Here is a 17,712-nt window from a genome sequence, read left to right on the forward strand (position 1 = left end):
ATCTGTGGGGTCCATGGGGTCCAAGGGGTCTGCGGGGTTCAATGAGGTCCATGGGGTCTCTGGGGTCCATGGAGGCTGTGGACTCTATGAGGTCCATGGGGTCAATGGGATCTGTGGGGTCTATGGAGGCTGTGGGGTCCATGGGGTCAATGGGATCTGTGAGGTCCATGGGGTCCAAGGGGTCTGTGGGGTCCATGAGGTCCATGGGGTCTTTGGGGTCCATGGAGGCTGTGGAGTCTATGAGGTCCATGGGGTCAATGGGATCTGTAGCATCCATGGGTCCATGGAGGCTGTGGGGCCTTTGGGGTCCGTGAAGGCTGTGGGGTCCATGGGCTCCATGGGTTCAATGGGATCTGTGGGGTTCATGGGGTCCAAGGGGTCTGTGGGGTCCATGCAGTCAATGGGATCCAAGGGGTCCATGAAGTTCATGGAGTTCATAGGGTCTTTGGGGTCCATGGAGTCCATGGGGTCCATGGGATCTGTGGGGTCCATGGAGTCTGTGGAGTCTATGAGGCCCATGGGGTCAATGGGATCTGTGGGGTCCATGGGGTCCAAGGGGTCCACGCAGTCTGTAGAGTCTATGGGATCCACGAGGCCTGTGGGGTCCATGAGGTCCATGGAGTCCGTAGGGTCTTTGGGGTCTCTTAGGCTGTGGAGTATATGGGGTCCATAGGGTCCATGGTGTCCGTGGGGTCCATGGGTTCCATTGCATATGTGGGGTCTATGGAGTCCACGGGGTCTCCAGGATTAACGGGGGTCTCTGCAGTCCATGGGGTCCATGGGGTCTGCAGGGTCTGTAGGATCTCTGGAGTCCACGGGGTCCACAGTGTCTGTGGGGTCCATATGGGGTCTGTGGGGTCTCTGGATTCCATGGGTGCTGCGGGTTGGCTCCAGGAGCACCGTGCCCCGCTGTGACAATGACATCCAGGGTGGTGGTGGCGGCGGCTTTGGGGACACAGTGCTGTCCCTTGGGGGCCTTCGCTGTCCTCCTCCTCCTCCTCCTCGTCCGTGGAGGGTCCCTCTGCTCTAAGGCACTGCCCATGGGGCGGCACGGCCCCCACGACCCCCCCCCCCCCCCCCCCCCCCCCCTCCCCGTGGGCACAGCGATATCCTCCGTGGGTCAGGGACACCTCTGGGCCTCCGCGTGTGCCGTGAGCGGTGCTCCGGTGCAATGCTCTGCTGTCAGTTTGCAACGCTCTGGTGCCAGCGTTCAGTGCTGCGACGGCAGCGTGCAAGGCTCTGGTGCTGGAGTGCAGCACTCCCGTGTGTCAGCGTGCAACGCACTGCTGCCAGTTTGCAGTGCTCCGGTGTCAGTTTGCAATGCTCCGGCGCTGGAGTGCAATGCTCTCGGGGTCAATATGTGATGCTTTGGTGCCAGCAAGCGACGCCTGCGTGTTGGTTTGCAATGCTCCAGTACCAGCAAGAGATGCTCCGGTGCTGCTGTGCGACGCTGCAGCCAATTCCAAGCACAGCGACGCTCCGGTGCCGGTGTGCAACGCACATCACCGGCGTGCAACGCTCTGCTGCTCAGCTGTGCAATGCTCTGTTTGCTCGGTGGCAGCGTGCAGCGCTGTGGTGCAGGTGTGCAATGCTCCAGTGCTGGAAAACCGATGCTCCATTCTGGCACGCAATGCTCAGCACCGGCGTGCAACGATGTGCAATGCTGCAAAGTTGGTGTGCGATTGCATCAGCACTGGTGTGCAATGCTCGGTGCAGCTGTGCAATGCTCAGTGCTGCTGTGCAATGCGTGGTGCAGCTGTGCAATGCTCGGTGATGCTCTGCAATGCTCAGTGCTGCTCTGCAATGCTCGGTGATGCACTGCAATGCCCAGTGCTGCTCTGCAATGCTCGGTGCAGCAGTGCAATGCTCAGTGCAGCTGTGCAATGCTCGGTGCTGCTCTGCAATGCATGGTGCTGCTGTGCAATGCTCGGTGCAGCTGTGCAATGCTTGGTGATGCTCTGCAATGCTCGGTGCAGCTCTGCAATGCTTGGTGCTGCTCTGCAATGCATGGTGCTGCTGTGCAATGCTCGGTACTGCTCTGCAATGCTCAGTGCTGCTCTGCAATGCTCGGTGCAGCAGTGCAATGCTCGGTGCGGGTGCAGCAGTGCCCGGTGCAGGGCTTTGTCATCTCCCAGCCCCACCACGGGGGATTGAGGCACTTGAAGCAATGGGGGTGTGGGGTTGGGGGGCTCCGGGGGGGCTCTGCAGTGCCTTCGCTCTCCTCCTTTCCTCCATCGTATTTGCGATTAAAAACAACAACAACAACAACAAAAACACCCAGAAATCCCAAACCATCCACCCCAGCAAAACCAGTGCCGGGCTCTGTCTGCTCTTCCTCCTCCTCCTCCTCCTCCTCCTCCTCTTTTATGATTTTTTTTTTCCTTTTTTTTTTTTTCCTTTTTTTTTTTCTTTTTTTTTTTTTTCAGCTTTCCCTCTTTTTAAAAGTGCATTTCCTACAAAATGTGCAACACAATCCAACCCCTCCCTCCGTCATTGCGAGTCCACGCGGTACCCGTCCACAGGAATGCATAGCTCGGGCACACGGGGACGCGTGGGGACGCCGCAGAGCAGCAGCTGAGCCGCGTCACCCCCCGGGGGCAGCACCGGGAGGGTCCCCACCCCACGTCCCCATATGGGCGGCGCGGTGCCGCTGCGTGTCCCCATACGCGCCCCCCACCCCCCCCCCCCCCGGACCCCCCCCCCGTCCCCTCAATGCACGACCACAGCGCTGCGCCGCTGTGCCACCACGGCCCCACGTCGCGGTGCCGATGTGCCACCCCACGTCGCGGTGCCACCGCGTCCCCACGGCGCAACGGAAGAACCGCACGACGGCGAACGCAGCCGCATCCCCGCGTATCGCCGCCCCTACGGCAGCCGGGGGGGGGGGGCGGGGATGGGGATGGGATGGGATGGGGGGGTCGGGTCGGGTCGGGGTGGGGGGTCGGGGGGGGGTTTGTTCATTTCTACTCACGTAGAGGCGCGACTGAATGAGTCCCAGCACTGCGCGCACGCAGCACTGCGCCCCGCGGGGCCACCGCCGTCACGAAGTGCGTCGGGTCTCAGCCTCATCGCCGGGGGTGGGGGCGGCGGGGGGGGGGGCACAATTTCGGGGGGGGGGTCGGGGGGGGTTAAAGGTCCTCGCAGGGTTTATTTTGTAGTCCGTTTTTCACTTTTTTGTGGTGGTTTTTTTTTTGTTTTTCCTCCTTTCCATTGTGGCGTTTTTTTTTTTTTTTTTCTTTTCTTGTTGGTTTTGGTTGGGTTTTTTTTTTTTGTTGTTTTCTTTTTTTGTTGTTTTTGTTTTTTTTGTTGTTTTTTTTTTTGTTTTTTTTTTTGTTTTTCCTTTTCATAAAAGAAAAGTTCCAACCTTCCTTCCTTTTCCCTCTTCTCCTTCCGTCCGGGGATGGGATGGGGGGGGCCGAGGGGAGGGGGGGAGGGGGGGGTTTGGTTTTGCTTTGTCGTCGTCGTCGTCGTCGTCGTCGTCGTCGTCACGATGGAGGTGGTGGAGGTGGTGGTAAATGCACGCTGTCCGCCGGGGGCTCCGCGCCGGGGGGGTCCTCTCAGGGTGCCTAAAGCAGAGGAGAAGGGAGCGAAGGGTGGCACGGCCGCGCTATCCCAGGTACCAGGACTGCGGAGAGAAGGAGAGGCGGCGTTAGTGCTGAGCCCCGCAGCCCCACGGCTCGGCTTCCCTGCGTGGAGGTGGGGGGGTTGGGGGGGGTTGGGGGGGTGGACGCCCTCAGACGGTGTCGCTGTGCCACATCTGATGTCCCCCGCGCTGCTGTCCCCGCTGTGCCGGCAGAACACGGCCGGCTGTGCTGGGGTGCTGCACGTCCCGACATCCCACACCGTGTCAGCATGTGCCCATGGCACTGTGCCCCCCATGTCCCATTGTCACTGTGCCCCCCCCATGTCACTGTGCCCCCCATGTCCCATTGCCACTGTGCCCCCCATGTCCCATTGTCACTGTGCCCCCCCAGTGGCACTGTGCCCCCCCATGAGCCCATTGTCACTGTGCCCCCCAATGTCCCCATGTCGCTGTGCCCCCCCATGTCCCCATTGTCACTGTGCCCCCCCATATCACTGTGCCCCCCATGTCCCCATTGTCACTGTGCCCCCCAATGTCGCTGTGCCCCCCCATGTCGCTGTGCCCCCCCATGTCCCCATGTCACTGTGCCCCCCATGTCCCATTGTCACTGTGCCCCCCCAGTGGCACTGTGCCCCCCATGTCCCATTGTCACTGTGCCCCCCATGTCCCCATGTCACTGTGCCCCCCCCATGTCCCCATTGTCACTGTGCCCCCCATATCACTGTGCCCCCCCATGTCCCCATGTCACTGTGCCCCCTTCTCATCCCCATGTCACTGTGCCCCATGTGACTGTGCGCCTCTTCATGTCCCCACATCTCCATGTCTCTGTGCCCCTCCATGTCTCCATATCACTGTGTTCCATCCGAGTCCCTCCATGTCCCCACATCACTGTGCCCCCTCCATGTCCCCATGTGACTGTGCGCCCCCCCATGTCCCCACATCCCCATGTCACCGTGCTTCTCGACATCCCCATGTCCCCATGTCCCCATATCTCTGTGCCCCTCCATGTCCCCATGTCTCCATGTCACTGTGCCCCTCCATGTCTTCATGTCCTTATGCCACTGTGCTCCTCAATGTCCCCAGGTCCCCACATCACTGTGCCCCTCCATGTCCCCATATCTCTATGCCCATCCACGTCACCATGCCCCTATGTCACTGTGTCCTTCCATGGCCCCACATCACCGTGCCCCCTCCATGTCCCCATGTCCCCATGTCACTGTGCCCCTCCATGTCCCCATGTCCCCACGTCACTGTGCCCCTCCATGTCCCACACTGTCTGCCCAGCTCTCCCCTGTGCCAGCAGCAGGACGGGTCCCCAGCATCCCCACACTGTCCCCACCAGTGCCACCACTGAGCAAATCCCCATTTTGGGGCCACTGTGCTCCACCCCCCCACCCCTCACGGCGATTTTGGGGACGGCTTCACCCCACCGAAGGCGCTGCGGTGACGCCCCCAGGGCTCTCCCTTGGGGACAGCGCTGTCCCCAGCACAGGGGTGGTGGGGCGGGGGGCCCCCCACCGCTCTCCCATTGTCTCCAGCTGCCCCAAGTCCAAGTTCATCCCCGATGACCTCATGTCTGGTTTCCGTTGGCAACGAGACAGCTCGGGGGCCTCCGCTTCCCTTAACCCTTCCCGGCCCCACCACACGTGAACCGAGCGTGCTGGGTCTCAGCTGACCCCCGCTCCCCAATGCGTCGTCCCCCCCCCCACCCCCCCAAACTCACACCCAGGTATGGGGTCACCCAGAGCCACTGCAGAGGACCCGCTGGGGGCGGTACGTGGTTGGGGACACAGCGTGGGGGTACCCCTGTGCCCGGCGACGCCACGGGGCCGTGGCTGTATTGCAGTGCCATGGGGGACACGGCCGTGTGGGGTCACCTGGAGACCCCCTGCTGTTGCCGTGCCCACAATGGGGACACTGCAGTGACAGCGGTGACGGTGCCCGTGGTGGTGGCGGTGCCCACGGCGGCGGTCGGACGGAGGCGATGCCCACAGCACAGAACCCCAATGGCTGCAATGCCCACAGCTGCAGTGCTGCTGCCCACGGGGCAGCACAGCACACAACGGCGATGCCCAAAGCAGTAACAACGTGGTTGCAATGCCACAGCAACGATGCCCGTGGTGACAATGCCCAGGTGGTGATGCCACGCTTGCAAGAGCACAGTGGTGATGCCCACGGCAGCAACACCACGGTTGCAATGCTGTGGCATCAGTGCTACAGTTGCAACGCTCACAGCAGCGATGCCCACTGGTGCAACGCTGACAGCTGCAGCACCACGGCAGCCATGTTCACAGCTGCAGTACCACAGCAATGACGCCCACTATTGCAACGCTCACAGCTGCAATGCCCACAGTTGCAGTACCATGGTTGCAATGCCCACAGTTGCAGTACCATGGTTGCAATGCCCACAGCTGCAACGCCCACAGTTGCAGCACCACGACAGTGATGCTCATTACTGCAATGCCCACAGCTGCAATGCCCGTAGCTGCAGCTGCATTACTGCAATGACCACAGCAGCGATGCCCACAGCTGCAACACCACGGCAGTGATGTCCAACTACTGCAATGCCCACAGCTGCAACGCCCACTGTTCTAACACCGTGGCACCAGTGCTCACTGCTGCAATGCCCACAGCTGCAATGCCCACCACTGCAGCACTATGGCTGCAATGCCCACAGCTGCAATGCCCACCACTGCAGCACTATGGCTGCAATGCCCACAGCTGCAATGCCCATTGCTGCAGCACTATGGCTGCAATGCCCACAGCTGCAATGCCCACCGCTGCAGCACTATGGCTGCAATGCCCACAGCTGCAATGCCCACGGCTGCAGCACCACGGCAGCGATGCCCCCTGTTGCAACGCCCCCCGTTGCAGTGCCCACGGTCACACCACCACGGCAGCAATGCCCGCTGCAGCAGTGCCACAGCACGGTGCCCACGGCGGCGACGCTCACACGCTGACGCCGCGCAGGGCGAGGGCAGGAGGGTCCCCCCAGCACCCGCCCCATCTCACCTGTGCCTGATAGATACTCCCAGGATCCCTTGGTCCTAATCCCACGAAGGAACGGTTCGCAGGGGGCGTGCCTGGTGCAGAGTAGGCTGGGGAACAAACGAGAGCTGATTAACGGCGCTGTGGGTGGCACTGCCATCAACCCCCCGCTGCAGGGATGGGCGCCCCGGGCACCCGGAGATGGGTGATGTGCCCAGACCCACGGCACGGCCGTCCAGCGCGGTGCCACGCAGCGCCCACCGCGGGATGGGGTCCGGCAACGGGACCCCACGGAGGTGGTGACGGTGGGCTCTGCGCCCCCTGGGACTGCCGGCCTGTGCCTGGGGGGGACCGGCACTGCCCAGCCCCCTCCCAGAGGCCGTGGTTGATCTCAGGCCGTGAGCTGTCCCCTTGTCACATCCCACCACGAAACGGTAATGCCACCAACACTCAGCTCCGGCTGCTGGCGTCTGGGGACAGCGGTGTCCCCTTGGCGCAGTGACGCGGGGACGTTCCCCACCGCCGCAGCGCGCCCCAAACCCTGCAGCCCCACGCGTTGAAATGTCCAGGATCAGAGCAAAGGGGGCCGAGCTCGTTAGCCGCCACCGCTAACGAAGCGCAGCGTTGACATCCGGGGGGGGCTTGGCCAGCCCTCCCGCTCCAGCATCACCCCGCAGCCGGTGGGGACCCTCCTGTACGGGCCCCCCCCCCGAGCCCAGCGCCGCACCGTCCCCGCAGCACCGCACCGCTGGGAGACCCGAGGCACGGAGAGGCCCACCCTGGGCTCGGGGCTCCGCCGCCTTGTCCTGCTCCGCCGGCCTCCCAGGGGGGCCACAAGGCTCCTGCTGGTCCGCGGGACCACCTGGGAGCCCCACACCCCCCCGGGGCTGGGAAGAACGGGGCGCCGTGCGCCCTCCGTCGCCCTGCCCGAGACCTGGCAAACTCGTGGCACGCATCCCGGAGGAGGTGGGGGGGCCGGCGGGTGGGCGGGCGCCGCGGGGCTGCTTACTGGGTGACGTCGGTGAGGTCGTCCCTCCCTCCGAAGTTGTCGTGGCGGATTTGGTGTCAGGAGAGACGGCCAAGCGGGGCATGCCGGGGGGAGGTGGCGGTGCCAGCATCTGCGTGGGCAGGTAGTGGCTGGGCACTTTCACTTGACCACTTCCATTTAACTGGGGACACAACACAGACACAGAACACAAAAAACAGCACAGAGGCATTAGGGAGGGCGGCGCGGCCCTCGGCGGCACGAGTTTGCTGGGTCTCAGAGCTGATGGCGCCGGTGAGACCCCACACGTGGGGGTCACAGGGTGGGGGGATCGCAGTGCCGGCCTCAATCCATCCTCTGCTGGCCCGACCCCGCGTGGGAAGAGAGGCTGCGCCCCCCACCGTGGCATCAGAGCCTGGGGGGGGCCGAGCAGGGGGTCCCCAGGACCCTCTGTGTTCGGTGACGGAGCTGTGGTACGCAGGACTTGCAGGGTGCTGCAGGGATGGAGGTCGCCACTGGTGTCAGTGCAAAGGGAGCCTGCCATGGGTGCATGGGGTGCTGGGTGCATGGTGCACGTGGTGCTGGGTGCATGGGGTGCATGGGGTGCTGGGTGCGTGGTGCACAGGATGCACAGATGCACGTGGTGTTGGCTACATGGTGCACACAATGCTGGGTGCATGGGGTGGTGGGTACATGGGGTGCATGGGGTGCATGGGGTGCTGGGTGCATGGTGCACATGGTGCTGGGTGTATGGGGTGCATAGGGTGCTGGATGCATGGTGCACATGGTGCTGGCTGCATGGGGTGCATGGGGTGCATGGGGTGCTGGGTGCATGAGCACAGGATGCACAGATGCACGTGGTGTTGGCTACATGGTGCACACAATGCTGGGTGCATGGGGTGGTGGGTTCATGGGGTGCATGGGGTGCTGGGTGTGTGGTGCACATGGTTCTGGGTGCATGGGGTGCATGGGGTGCTGGGTGCATGGTGCTGGAGGTGCTGGGTTCATGGGGTGCTGGATGGATGGTGCTGGAGGTGCTGGGTGCATGGTGCACATGGTGCTGGGTGCATGGGGTGCTGGGTGCATGGTGCACATGGTGCTGAGTGCATGGGGTGCATGGGGTGCTGGGTGCATGGGGTGCATAGGGTGCTGGGTGCACGGTGCACATGGTGCTGGGTCCATGGGGTGCTGGGTGCATGGTGCACATGGTGCTGGGTGCATGGGGTGCTGGGTGCATGATGCACAGGATGCACAGATGCACATGGTGTTGGCTACATGGTGCACACAATGCTGGGTGTGTGGGGTGGTGGGTTCATGGGGTGCATGGGGTGTTGGGTGCATGATGCACTGGATGTACCGGTGCACAAGGTGTTGGCTACATGGTGCACACAACGCTGTGTGCATGGGGTGGTGGGTGTATGGTGCACAGGGTGCACGGGGTGCTGGGTGCACGGGGTGCATGGGATGCTGGATGCATGGTGCACATGGTGCTGGGTGCACGGTGTGAGTGATGCATGGAGTGTGGGGGTGTTGGGTGCATGATGCATGGGGTGCTGCATGCACAGAGTGCATGGGTGGTGGGAGAATGGGATGCATGGGGTGCCGCATGCACAGAGTGCACAGAACGATGAGTGCACGGGATGCATGGAGTGCATGGGGAGCTGGGTGTGTGATGCATAGGTCGCACAGAGTGCTGGGTATGCAGGGTGATGGGAGAGCGGGGTGCATGGGGTGCTGGGTGCCTGATGCACGGGGCGGTGGGTGCACGGAGCACTGTGTGCATGGGGTGCACGGCGTGACGGGCGCACAGAGTGCCGGATGAACGGCGTGCTGTGTGCACGGTGCACGGGGTGCACGGGACGCATGGCACACAGATGCACGTCCCCCGCAGCTCAGGGTGCTGCTACGTGTGAGTACCACTGCAGGGGTCACTGAGTGCACGGGCTGCGCGGTGTGCTGGGCGTACACAGCGCGGGGCCTGAAGGCTGACGGGTGCACCGGGTGCACAGGGGATGCTGGGTCTGAGGCATGCTGGGTGCACGGGGAGCTGCTTTGTGCAGAGGGTGCTCAGTGCACGGCATGCTGGATGTGCACAGGGCAGGGACAGGCGCACAGCAGGACCCCCCCCACCCCCAGGACCCCCCCAGCAGGACGCGGCGCGGGCCGACGGGTCCCCAACTGCTGCACGGGTGCACGGAGCGACGGGGCACGGTGAGCTCCAGGACGGTGCCTCTCCGCAGACGCTCACAGCCACAGCCCCACCCCGGTGCCCCCCACCATCCCACCCCCTCTCCACGTGACGGCTCAGCCCCACAACCCCATCGCCAACCACCAAAGCGCCGACACCATTTCCGCACCAAACCAACGCCAACGCTCATTTGGGGCCACGCAACCCCAAGCGCCGGGTGCCAGCACCCCACACAGCACCCCACCACATCACACCCCAACGTCCCCACTGCATCACACCCCACTGCGTCACACCCCACTGCGTCACACCCCACTGCGTCACACCCCACATCCCCATGCGGCGACACCACAAATCCCTGTGGCCATGCAATGATGCTCTTGGGGACCACGTCCCCATGGGATGGCTGTGTCCCCATGGGATGGCTGTGTCCCCATGGGGTGGCTGTGTCCCCATGGGATGGCCGTGTCCCCATGGGGTGGCCGTGTCCCTGCGGTGGGACCGGCACTGGGATGTGGAAGCCTTACCGGTCCGGGCTGCTGGTTGGACGGGTCGCAGGCCAGCGAGACGAGATCTTTCAGTGGGTCCTGCGGGTTGAGATGAGGCGGGTACCGGATGGCCGTGTGGGGGAAATAGGTGGAGGCCGTCTGGGGGAGAATGGAGGTGGTGGGGAAATGCAGCGTGGACGAAGGGTGCGGGCTGCGAGCGATACCTGCGGGTGGAACAGGGACGAGGGGTGGAGGGGGGGACGGCGTCACCGAGAGCCCACCGGGGTCCCGTGTGACCCCACGGGGGTCCCGTGTCGCCCCACAGCGCCGCACACCCCTGGGCTCACCGCTGTGCACCGCGATGACGGGACGGTGGTGCTGCGTGAAGCTGCTCAGGCGGGGCGAGGAGTCCTGCGGCGAGGGGCTGTTGAAGGGCGATTTGTCCATCTCTGTCTTCACGTTGGGGGAGATGCCTGTGGGGCCGGGGGGGGTGGTGTTAGGGGGCGAGCGCCCCACGGCAATGGGGTGCTATGGGGGGTGCGTGTGTGTGTGAAGCAGCACGGTGGCGTGCAGCAGCGGCGTGCAGCTGTGCGCACCGGTTTTGCACTTGTGCAGCTGTGCGTGTGTGTGTGTGTGTGCACAGATCTGTGTGCGTGTGCAACGCCGGGTATGCGTTTGGGCACCCGTGTGCGTGCGTGGATGTGCAGCAGCACGAGTGTGTGTGCACGGCTGTGTGCAGACCTGCGTGTGTCTGAGCACACCACACACGTGCGCCAGCACGTCGTGGTGTGGGTGTGCAGTGCGTGCACACTCCATGCACGTGCACTGTGTGTGCATGAGCACATCCACGGGGCCGGGCTCGCGCCCTCCCCACGGTGCTCCGGGCACCCACAGAGCCCCAATGTGGGGCAGGATGTGGGGCTCACTGCTGCATCCCCAAAGCACGGGGGTGGGTGGCTGCGTTAATCCCCCCCCAGCTTTAGCCGTGGCCATTTGGCCCGGGCGCCGCTAATGGGTTTAGTGCTGTCTGAGTCGCCGGGTTAGGAGGATTTCCCGGAACATCCCGTACGGGATTGCTGTAAACCCCACCGCGCCGAGCACGTCCCGCTGCCCCCCCTTCCCCAACGGGATCAGCCCACTGCCAACCTCCCCGCATCCCCTGCGTGTGGGTCCTGCCCCCTCCATGGCCTCATGGCACGGCCTCGCTCTGGGGGCACCGTGTGGCCCATGTGGGGCACAGTTCCTGGTTCATACAGGGCACCATTCCGAGCCCATATGGGGCAGCATGCCTGGTCCATATAGGGCACAGCCCTCAGCCCATATGGGGCACAGAGCCAGGTTCATATAGCGTACCATTCGCAGCCCATATGGGGCAGAGTCTCTGATCCATACAGAGAACCATTTCCAGCCCATATGGGGCACAGTCCCTGGTCCGTATAGGGCACAGTCCTCAGCCCATATAGGGCACAGACTGTGACCTATTTGTGGCACACTCCCTGTTACATATGGGGCTCACTGCCTGGCATGTATGGCGAACAGCTAGGGAGCCATATAGGGCACAGACCCTCTTCTGTATGGGGCACAGCCCCAGCCCTCTTTGGGACACAGGCCCTGGCCTATATAGGGCACAATCTTCAGCCCATATGGGGCACAGAGCCTGGTCTATATGGGGCACAGACCCTAGCACATGTTGGGCGCAGTCCCTGCTCCTCATAGGGCACAGTCCATACGGGGCACAGTTCTCTGGACACAGAGCACACAGTGCCCTGACCATATGGGGTCTGGGGGCCGCTGTGGGGTTGGCCCCACATTTAGGGCAGCCAAGCTCACGGCGGGGCAGCATGGTGACCTACAGCAGGCACGGGGGAACAGACCCCAAGAACTCGGGGACATCACCAAGAGGACAATACATCGCTGGAATGAAAACCCCATTGGGAAGGGTTCTTCTCCCACCGCACACAGAATCCCATTCATCTCTCCAATGAGCTCTGTGCCCCCAACACCGCTCCCCGGGCACCCCACGGCTGTGGGATGGGGACCATGGGGTGTGGATCCCGTCCTACCGTTGGGGTGTGGGATGGGATGGGGGGGGGGGAGATGAAAGCAGGGGGGGCTCAGCTGCCCATAAGGTGCCCCGGGGCGTGGGAGCCGCCGTGCCAGCCCCGCAGCATCGCTTTAATTAGCCCAACCCTCCCCAGCCCCCCCTTTTTCTTAATGAACAGCTAATTGGGGCTGTCTAGACAGGAAAGGGAAAGAAATAAAAAAAAAAAAAAAGCAAAGCAAGAAAGAAATCTGTCCGCAGTGCAAACAGCAGCTGTGGGGCTGGGAGGGGCTGGTGTGGGGCTGGCCCTATAGAGAGCATGTGCCTAAATGGGGGGGTCCCACAGTAACCCCCCATAGCACCTGTAGGGGGTCTGTGTGTAAATGGGCAGGATCCTATAGGAAATGGGGGGTCCTAGAGCAACCCTATGGCACCCATAGAGGGTCTGCGTCTCAATGCGGGGGTCCTATAGCAGTCCCACGGCACCTATAGAGGGTCTGTGTCTCAATGGGGGGGGGGTCCTACAGCAACCCCATTGCACCTATACGGGGTCTATGTCCCAACGGGGGGCTGGCAGCAGTCCTGACCCAAAGGCCCCATAGCACTGCACCAACACACAGCTCCTTCGCTGTCAGAGGGGGCCCTATAGGAACACCACAGCCCCTGCAGGGCACCCCCGACCCGCTGTGCCCCACGGCAGCCCCACGGGGGGGCAGCCCCACACTTACCCCCTTCCATGTCCTCTGTCCAGTTGCGGCTGCTACTCGTGGGTGAGTTGGAGGAGGTGTAGTACTCGCCGCCGGGGCTCGTGTCGATGTCATCCTCCATGGAGCCAGACTTGTGCCGTTTGCTCCTGGGGACAGCCCAAGGTCAGCATCCCCTACCACGCTATGGGGCTGCTGTGATATCAGTGGGGTGACCCCAAGGGAGGCAGCCACGAGGACCCCATCCTGCCCACACACCACGGCCCCCAACCCAGGGGTGACGCCGGGATGCGCTGCGCCCATGGGGATGCACCCGGAGCCGTGCAGCTGGGTGATAAAACGTGGTGGGGTGTGAACACACTGCAGTGCAAAACCCGTCCTGGGGTGCTAACCCCAACAGTGGGGGGGGGGGCAAAACCACGCGTTGGGGTGCAAACCCACGGCTGGATGTTAACACAGCAGCGGGGTGAGGAAACCACGGTGGGGTGCCGACACCGTGAGGGGGTGCAAGAAACGGTCCCGGGGTGCAAAACCCAACAGCGGTGTGCCAAAACCACGGCGGGGTGCCAACATCGGGGTGCTAAACCCAACGCTTGGGCTTCCAAACCTACACCAGGGCGCTGAAACTATTATGGGATGCCAAAGCCACGGTGGGTGTCAGAACCACGTTGGGTTGCCAAGACCATATGGGGGTACCCAAAATGCGCTGGGGTACCCAAACCGTACCGGGGTACCCAAACCGTGCCGGGGTACCCGAATGGCTCCGTGGTACCACAGTGGCGGTGCAGCAGCCCACTCCCCCCCGCTCCCCCCACCCACCCCACAGTGCAGGCAGCCTGGCAGCACACGGCAGGACCCGACGTGCCCGCGCCATCCCACACGGCCGTGCCCGGACGGGTCCCGGCATCGCCCCCGCGTCGCCCGGCGGCACCCACCCGCTGGAGGAGGTGCTGGGCAGCGTCCTCCTCATGCCCGTGCTGGAGGGGTTCAGGTCGTAGGCCAGGTGGCCCTGCAGCTCCCCCAGGGAGAAATTTGGGCCCGTGCCCGTCACCACCGGCGCTGTGGGGAGAGGATGGCATCGGTAAGGGCACAGCGGCACCCCAGGGTGGCACCGGTAGGGTGGGTGCCGGAGAAGGGGCTCTGGGGTGGCACTCACTTCGGGACACCTGGATGAGCTCGGTGACACTGAACACCCCCGAGGTGACGAAGCTTTCCTGGAAGTCTGTGGAGTCTGCGTGTGGGAGGGGAGAGCATGAGTGGGGGTCCCACGATGCCCTCTGCACCCACATCTCCCCCTGTGCGCCCACAGAGGGGCAGAGCCCCGTCACCCCACCCCTTCCACACGTGTCCGTGCCGCACCCAAAACCCTGCGTCAGCTGCTGAGCTGCTATGGGACGCGTGGCCCATAGAGCAGGGTGATGCGTCCCCACCGTGTCCCCAGACGCCTCACAGCAGGGTGCTGGCACCCCACGTGGTGTCCCCACTGCGTCCCCTCTTACCCAGCGTGTTGGGCTTGGTGTCCTCCTGGTCCGAGGCGATGCCCGTCCGGGGACTGCTGCTCTGCTCGGAATCTGGGAGAGGGAAAAAGGGATCGGGATGTGGGGAAACTGAGGCACGGCCGTCCCCAAAGGGATGCAACCCACAAGCAAAGCGGCACGTCCCTGCTGACCCCCGGGGCTCCCTCGCACGGTGCCAGGGCTGGGGATGGCCTTACGCAGGATGCTCCCCATCCCTGTGGGGCTGTGACACGGCCACCACCCCGCTGCCATCCCCGCTTGGCCCTCAGCTAAAAATACACACACAGACGCTGAGCTCAGCAGCCATGGGAGCATCCATCCATCCTTCCTCCCCACCCCGGCGCACGGCGCACCCCGGGCCCCGCGGAGCCCTCCAAGCATTCACCCATCTTTATTATTTCTATTCCTTTTTTTCATCCCCCCCCCCCCCCCCCTCCGCCCCCCCTCCTCCTTCTCCCACCCCTTTGGCCGTCAGCAGCGCTGCCTGATGCCAGGAAAAGGCTGAGACAATCCAAACAGCGCAGCCACAACACCGCCGCCCGCCGCTTTCTTTTCTCCATTTCTTTTATGTGTGTTTTGTTGTTTTTTTTTTCTTTCCCCCTCCAACGTTTCATTCTTTCCTTTCTTTTCTCCCCCCCCCTCCCCCCCCCCCCCCCCTCCTTTTCTCCCCCAACAGCCATTTTGTGCCCCATCCCACCCAACACCCCACTCTCTGCTTCCTCCGGAGCGGCCATTTTAGGGAGCAGAAATTCCCCCTTCCGTTCGGCGCGGCACCGTTGGCTTTCTTTTCCCCCATTTATCCCCCCCCCCCTCTCCCCACATTCGGAAAACCAAAGCGCACCCCATCATCACCGGGGGTCTGGGATGTGGGTGGGCAGCCGGGACCCCCTTCCCCGCGTGCCCCATGCCGGACGCAGCCCCTCTTTGTGGCTCTGGCGGTGGTTAGCGATGGAGCACAGCCAAGTGTGGGGCGGCGGTGAGCGGCTGTGGGCTCAGTGCTGCAGCACCGCTCCCCCCCAGCGCCTCACCCCACATCCCGTGGGCTCTTCGGGTCACCCCAAGGGGTCCGTGTGGCTCTCCCCACCCCCCGTCACCCTTTGCTCGCACCGCAGCATCGCCTGCGGTCACTGGAAGGTGCCCCCCATGGTCCCCGTCGTTGCACTGTGATACCACGTGTGGTCCTTCGCTCGCCCCATAGCGATGACCCCAAGGCCCTGTGGTCACCCCGAGATATCTCGGGTTATGCTCCTCATAGCCCACAGTTGCACCGTGACGTAAAGGTGACCCCATGGCCATCCCAAGATGCTCCCAACAGCTCTTCCATATCCCAGATATCTCCAATGGCCCTTCAGTTATCCCAACGTGCTCCAAACGGTTCTTCTGCCCCCAGTAATATTTTGCTGGTCAACCCAAGATGGACAATTCAGCGCTTCCACCGCCCCACATATCTCCTGCAGCTCTTTGGTTAACCTTAAGATGCCCCAAAGGGCTCTTCCAACCTCCAAAGCAGCCCCCGTCGCCCTTCGCTCACTCCAAGGCGCCCCAAATGATTCTTCCGTCCCCAAAAATGCTCCATTGGCCAACCCAAGATGGCCAACACAGCCCTTCCATCGCTCCAAATACCACCCGTAGCCCTTTGGTCACCCCCCAAGATGTCACAAATTGCTCTCCTCCCCCCCCAAAATACTTCACCGGTCAACCCGAGATGGCCAACACCGCTCTTCCATCGCCCCAGGAACCCCTGGAGGCCCTTTGGTCACCCCAAGATGTCCCAAACGGCTCTTCCGCCTCCCAAAACAACACCGTACCCTTTGGTCACCCCACAGCGCCCCCCTAAAATACCTCACTGGTCACCCCAAGACGCCCCGAACGGTTCTTCTCTCACCAAAGACCCTCCTGAGGTCACCCCAAGATGCCCCATGCGGCACTTCCACCCCCCACACCCCTCACGGTGACGCTAAAACACCTCCCTTACCCCTCTGAACCCCCAAATCGCCCCACGAGTCCTTCACACACCCACCCCTTTATCCCCCATGGGGGTACCCCACGACACATCCACCGACCCCCCCCCCCAACCCCCCCGGCACCCCCCTGCGCCCTCATATCTCCACTCCTCCCAGCGCTGTGACACCGGGGCGCACACCGAGGGCCTCCCCCCCCCATCAGGAGCCCCTCTATGGGGCCGGGGCCCCCCCCGGCAGCCGGGGGCCGTGCGTGCCAGCACATTTCTGGCTGCCTCGCCGCGGCGCAGCGGCCGGCCAAGCTCTGCGCTCACCGCCATGTGACGGCTGCCTGCGGCCGGCCAACGCTCGCTAAAATGGCGTGCCTTCCCCCCCCCAACCTGACCCCCCCCCCAACCACCACCCTGAGGGGGCTCAGGGGGGTCCCTGAAGCCATCGCCGAGCTCATGTGCAACGGGGAGCTGAACCCCATAAGCAAAGCCTGCAGTGTTGCTGTTGGGAACCCCCCCCCTTTCATCGCGCTTCTTCCCTTTCACTTTGGGGGGTCTGCGAGCAGGAATGGGGGGGGGGGACACACATAGGGCATGGGGTTAAGTGCCAGCATCCCCACACCCCCCCACAGCGCTGCGCTGAGTCTGGGTGCCCAAACAGGTCGATAGCTCTCGTCCTCTTACAAACAGCAAAGTGTGTGCCCATGGAGGGGGGGGGGGGGGGGGGGGGGGGGGAGGAAGGCGGCGGGGGGGGGGGGGGGGGGAATAGGGGCTGCCTGGGCGCGCTGGCAGCCTGGCACTGTGCCACCCATTGAATTACGGCCTCCCCAGGCTGGCAGGGTGCCCCCCCCCCCCAGCTATGGCACTGCCGCATGGGAACAGCCCCCCCCCCCCCCCATACAGCAGCCCCCGCTGGGGCCTCACCACCCCAAGCAGGGCTGTCCTGGGGGGGGTCCCTGCTGGATGGGCTCCCCCCGGGGCTGCGGGAGAGCCCTGGCTGCGTGCCCGAGTGCTGACGGTAACAGGGCACGGCGTTACTGGCAGCGGTGCGGGGGGAGACGCTCGGGGTGGGGGGGGCCGTCAGGGGTCTCTGTGCCTCAGTTTCCCCAGGGTTAACCCCCCCCCCTCCCTCCCCATCCCTCCCTCTGCGGCCGTGCAGCCCCCGCACCCCCTCACACCCCCCGCCATTATAGGACCATCAGTAGGGCTCAGAGTGAACGGCCTGCACGGCACACCCATGGGCAGCTGAGCTGTGGGGCTGTGGGGGGGG

At 63.7% G+C, this 17,712-nt stretch overlaps 1 protein-coding gene across 13 annotated transcripts in view; it reads right to left on the reverse strand.

The window, feature by feature from the left end:
- Nucleotides 1–459: 459 nt before the first annotated feature.
- NFIC (nuclear factor I C) overlaps nt 460–17,712 on the reverse strand; it is a 42,415-nt gene continuing 25,162 nt past the window's right edge. For 2 of the 13 annotated variants that reach the window (NM_001397303.1, NM_001397300.1), the window contains exons 3-11: nt 14,474–14,545; nt 14,131–14,205; nt 13,910–14,033; nt 12,999–13,123; nt 10,577–10,702; nt 10,269–10,453; nt 7,581–7,740; nt 6,596–6,681; nt 3,340–3,566 (exon numbers count right to left, since the gene is read on the reverse strand). In NM_001397303.1, coding sequence (NP_001384232.1) covers nt 3,558–3,566; nt 6,596–6,681; nt 7,581–7,740; nt 10,269–10,453; nt 10,577–10,702; nt 12,999–13,123; nt 13,910–14,033; nt 14,131–14,205; nt 14,474–14,545 — 962 coding nt within the window. In that variant the 3' untranslated portion in view covers nt 3,340–3,557. Of the gene's footprint in view, nt 3,626–6,595; nt 6,682–7,580; nt 7,741–10,268; nt 10,454–10,576; nt 10,703–12,998; nt 13,124–13,909; nt 14,034–14,130; nt 14,206–14,473; nt 14,546–17,712 lie in introns of all 13 variants that reach the window. The other 11 variants (NM_001397302.1, NM_205271.2, NM_001397306.1 and 8 more) reach the window with 9 other exon arrangements.

The sequence above is a fragment of the Gallus gallus genome, chromosome 28, assembly GCF_016699485.2.
Source record: "Gallus gallus isolate bGalGal1 chromosome 28, bGalGal1.mat.broiler.GRCg7b, whole genome shotgun sequence".
Classification (NCBI taxonomy): Eukaryota; Metazoa; Chordata; class Aves; order Galliformes; family Phasianidae; genus Gallus; species Gallus gallus.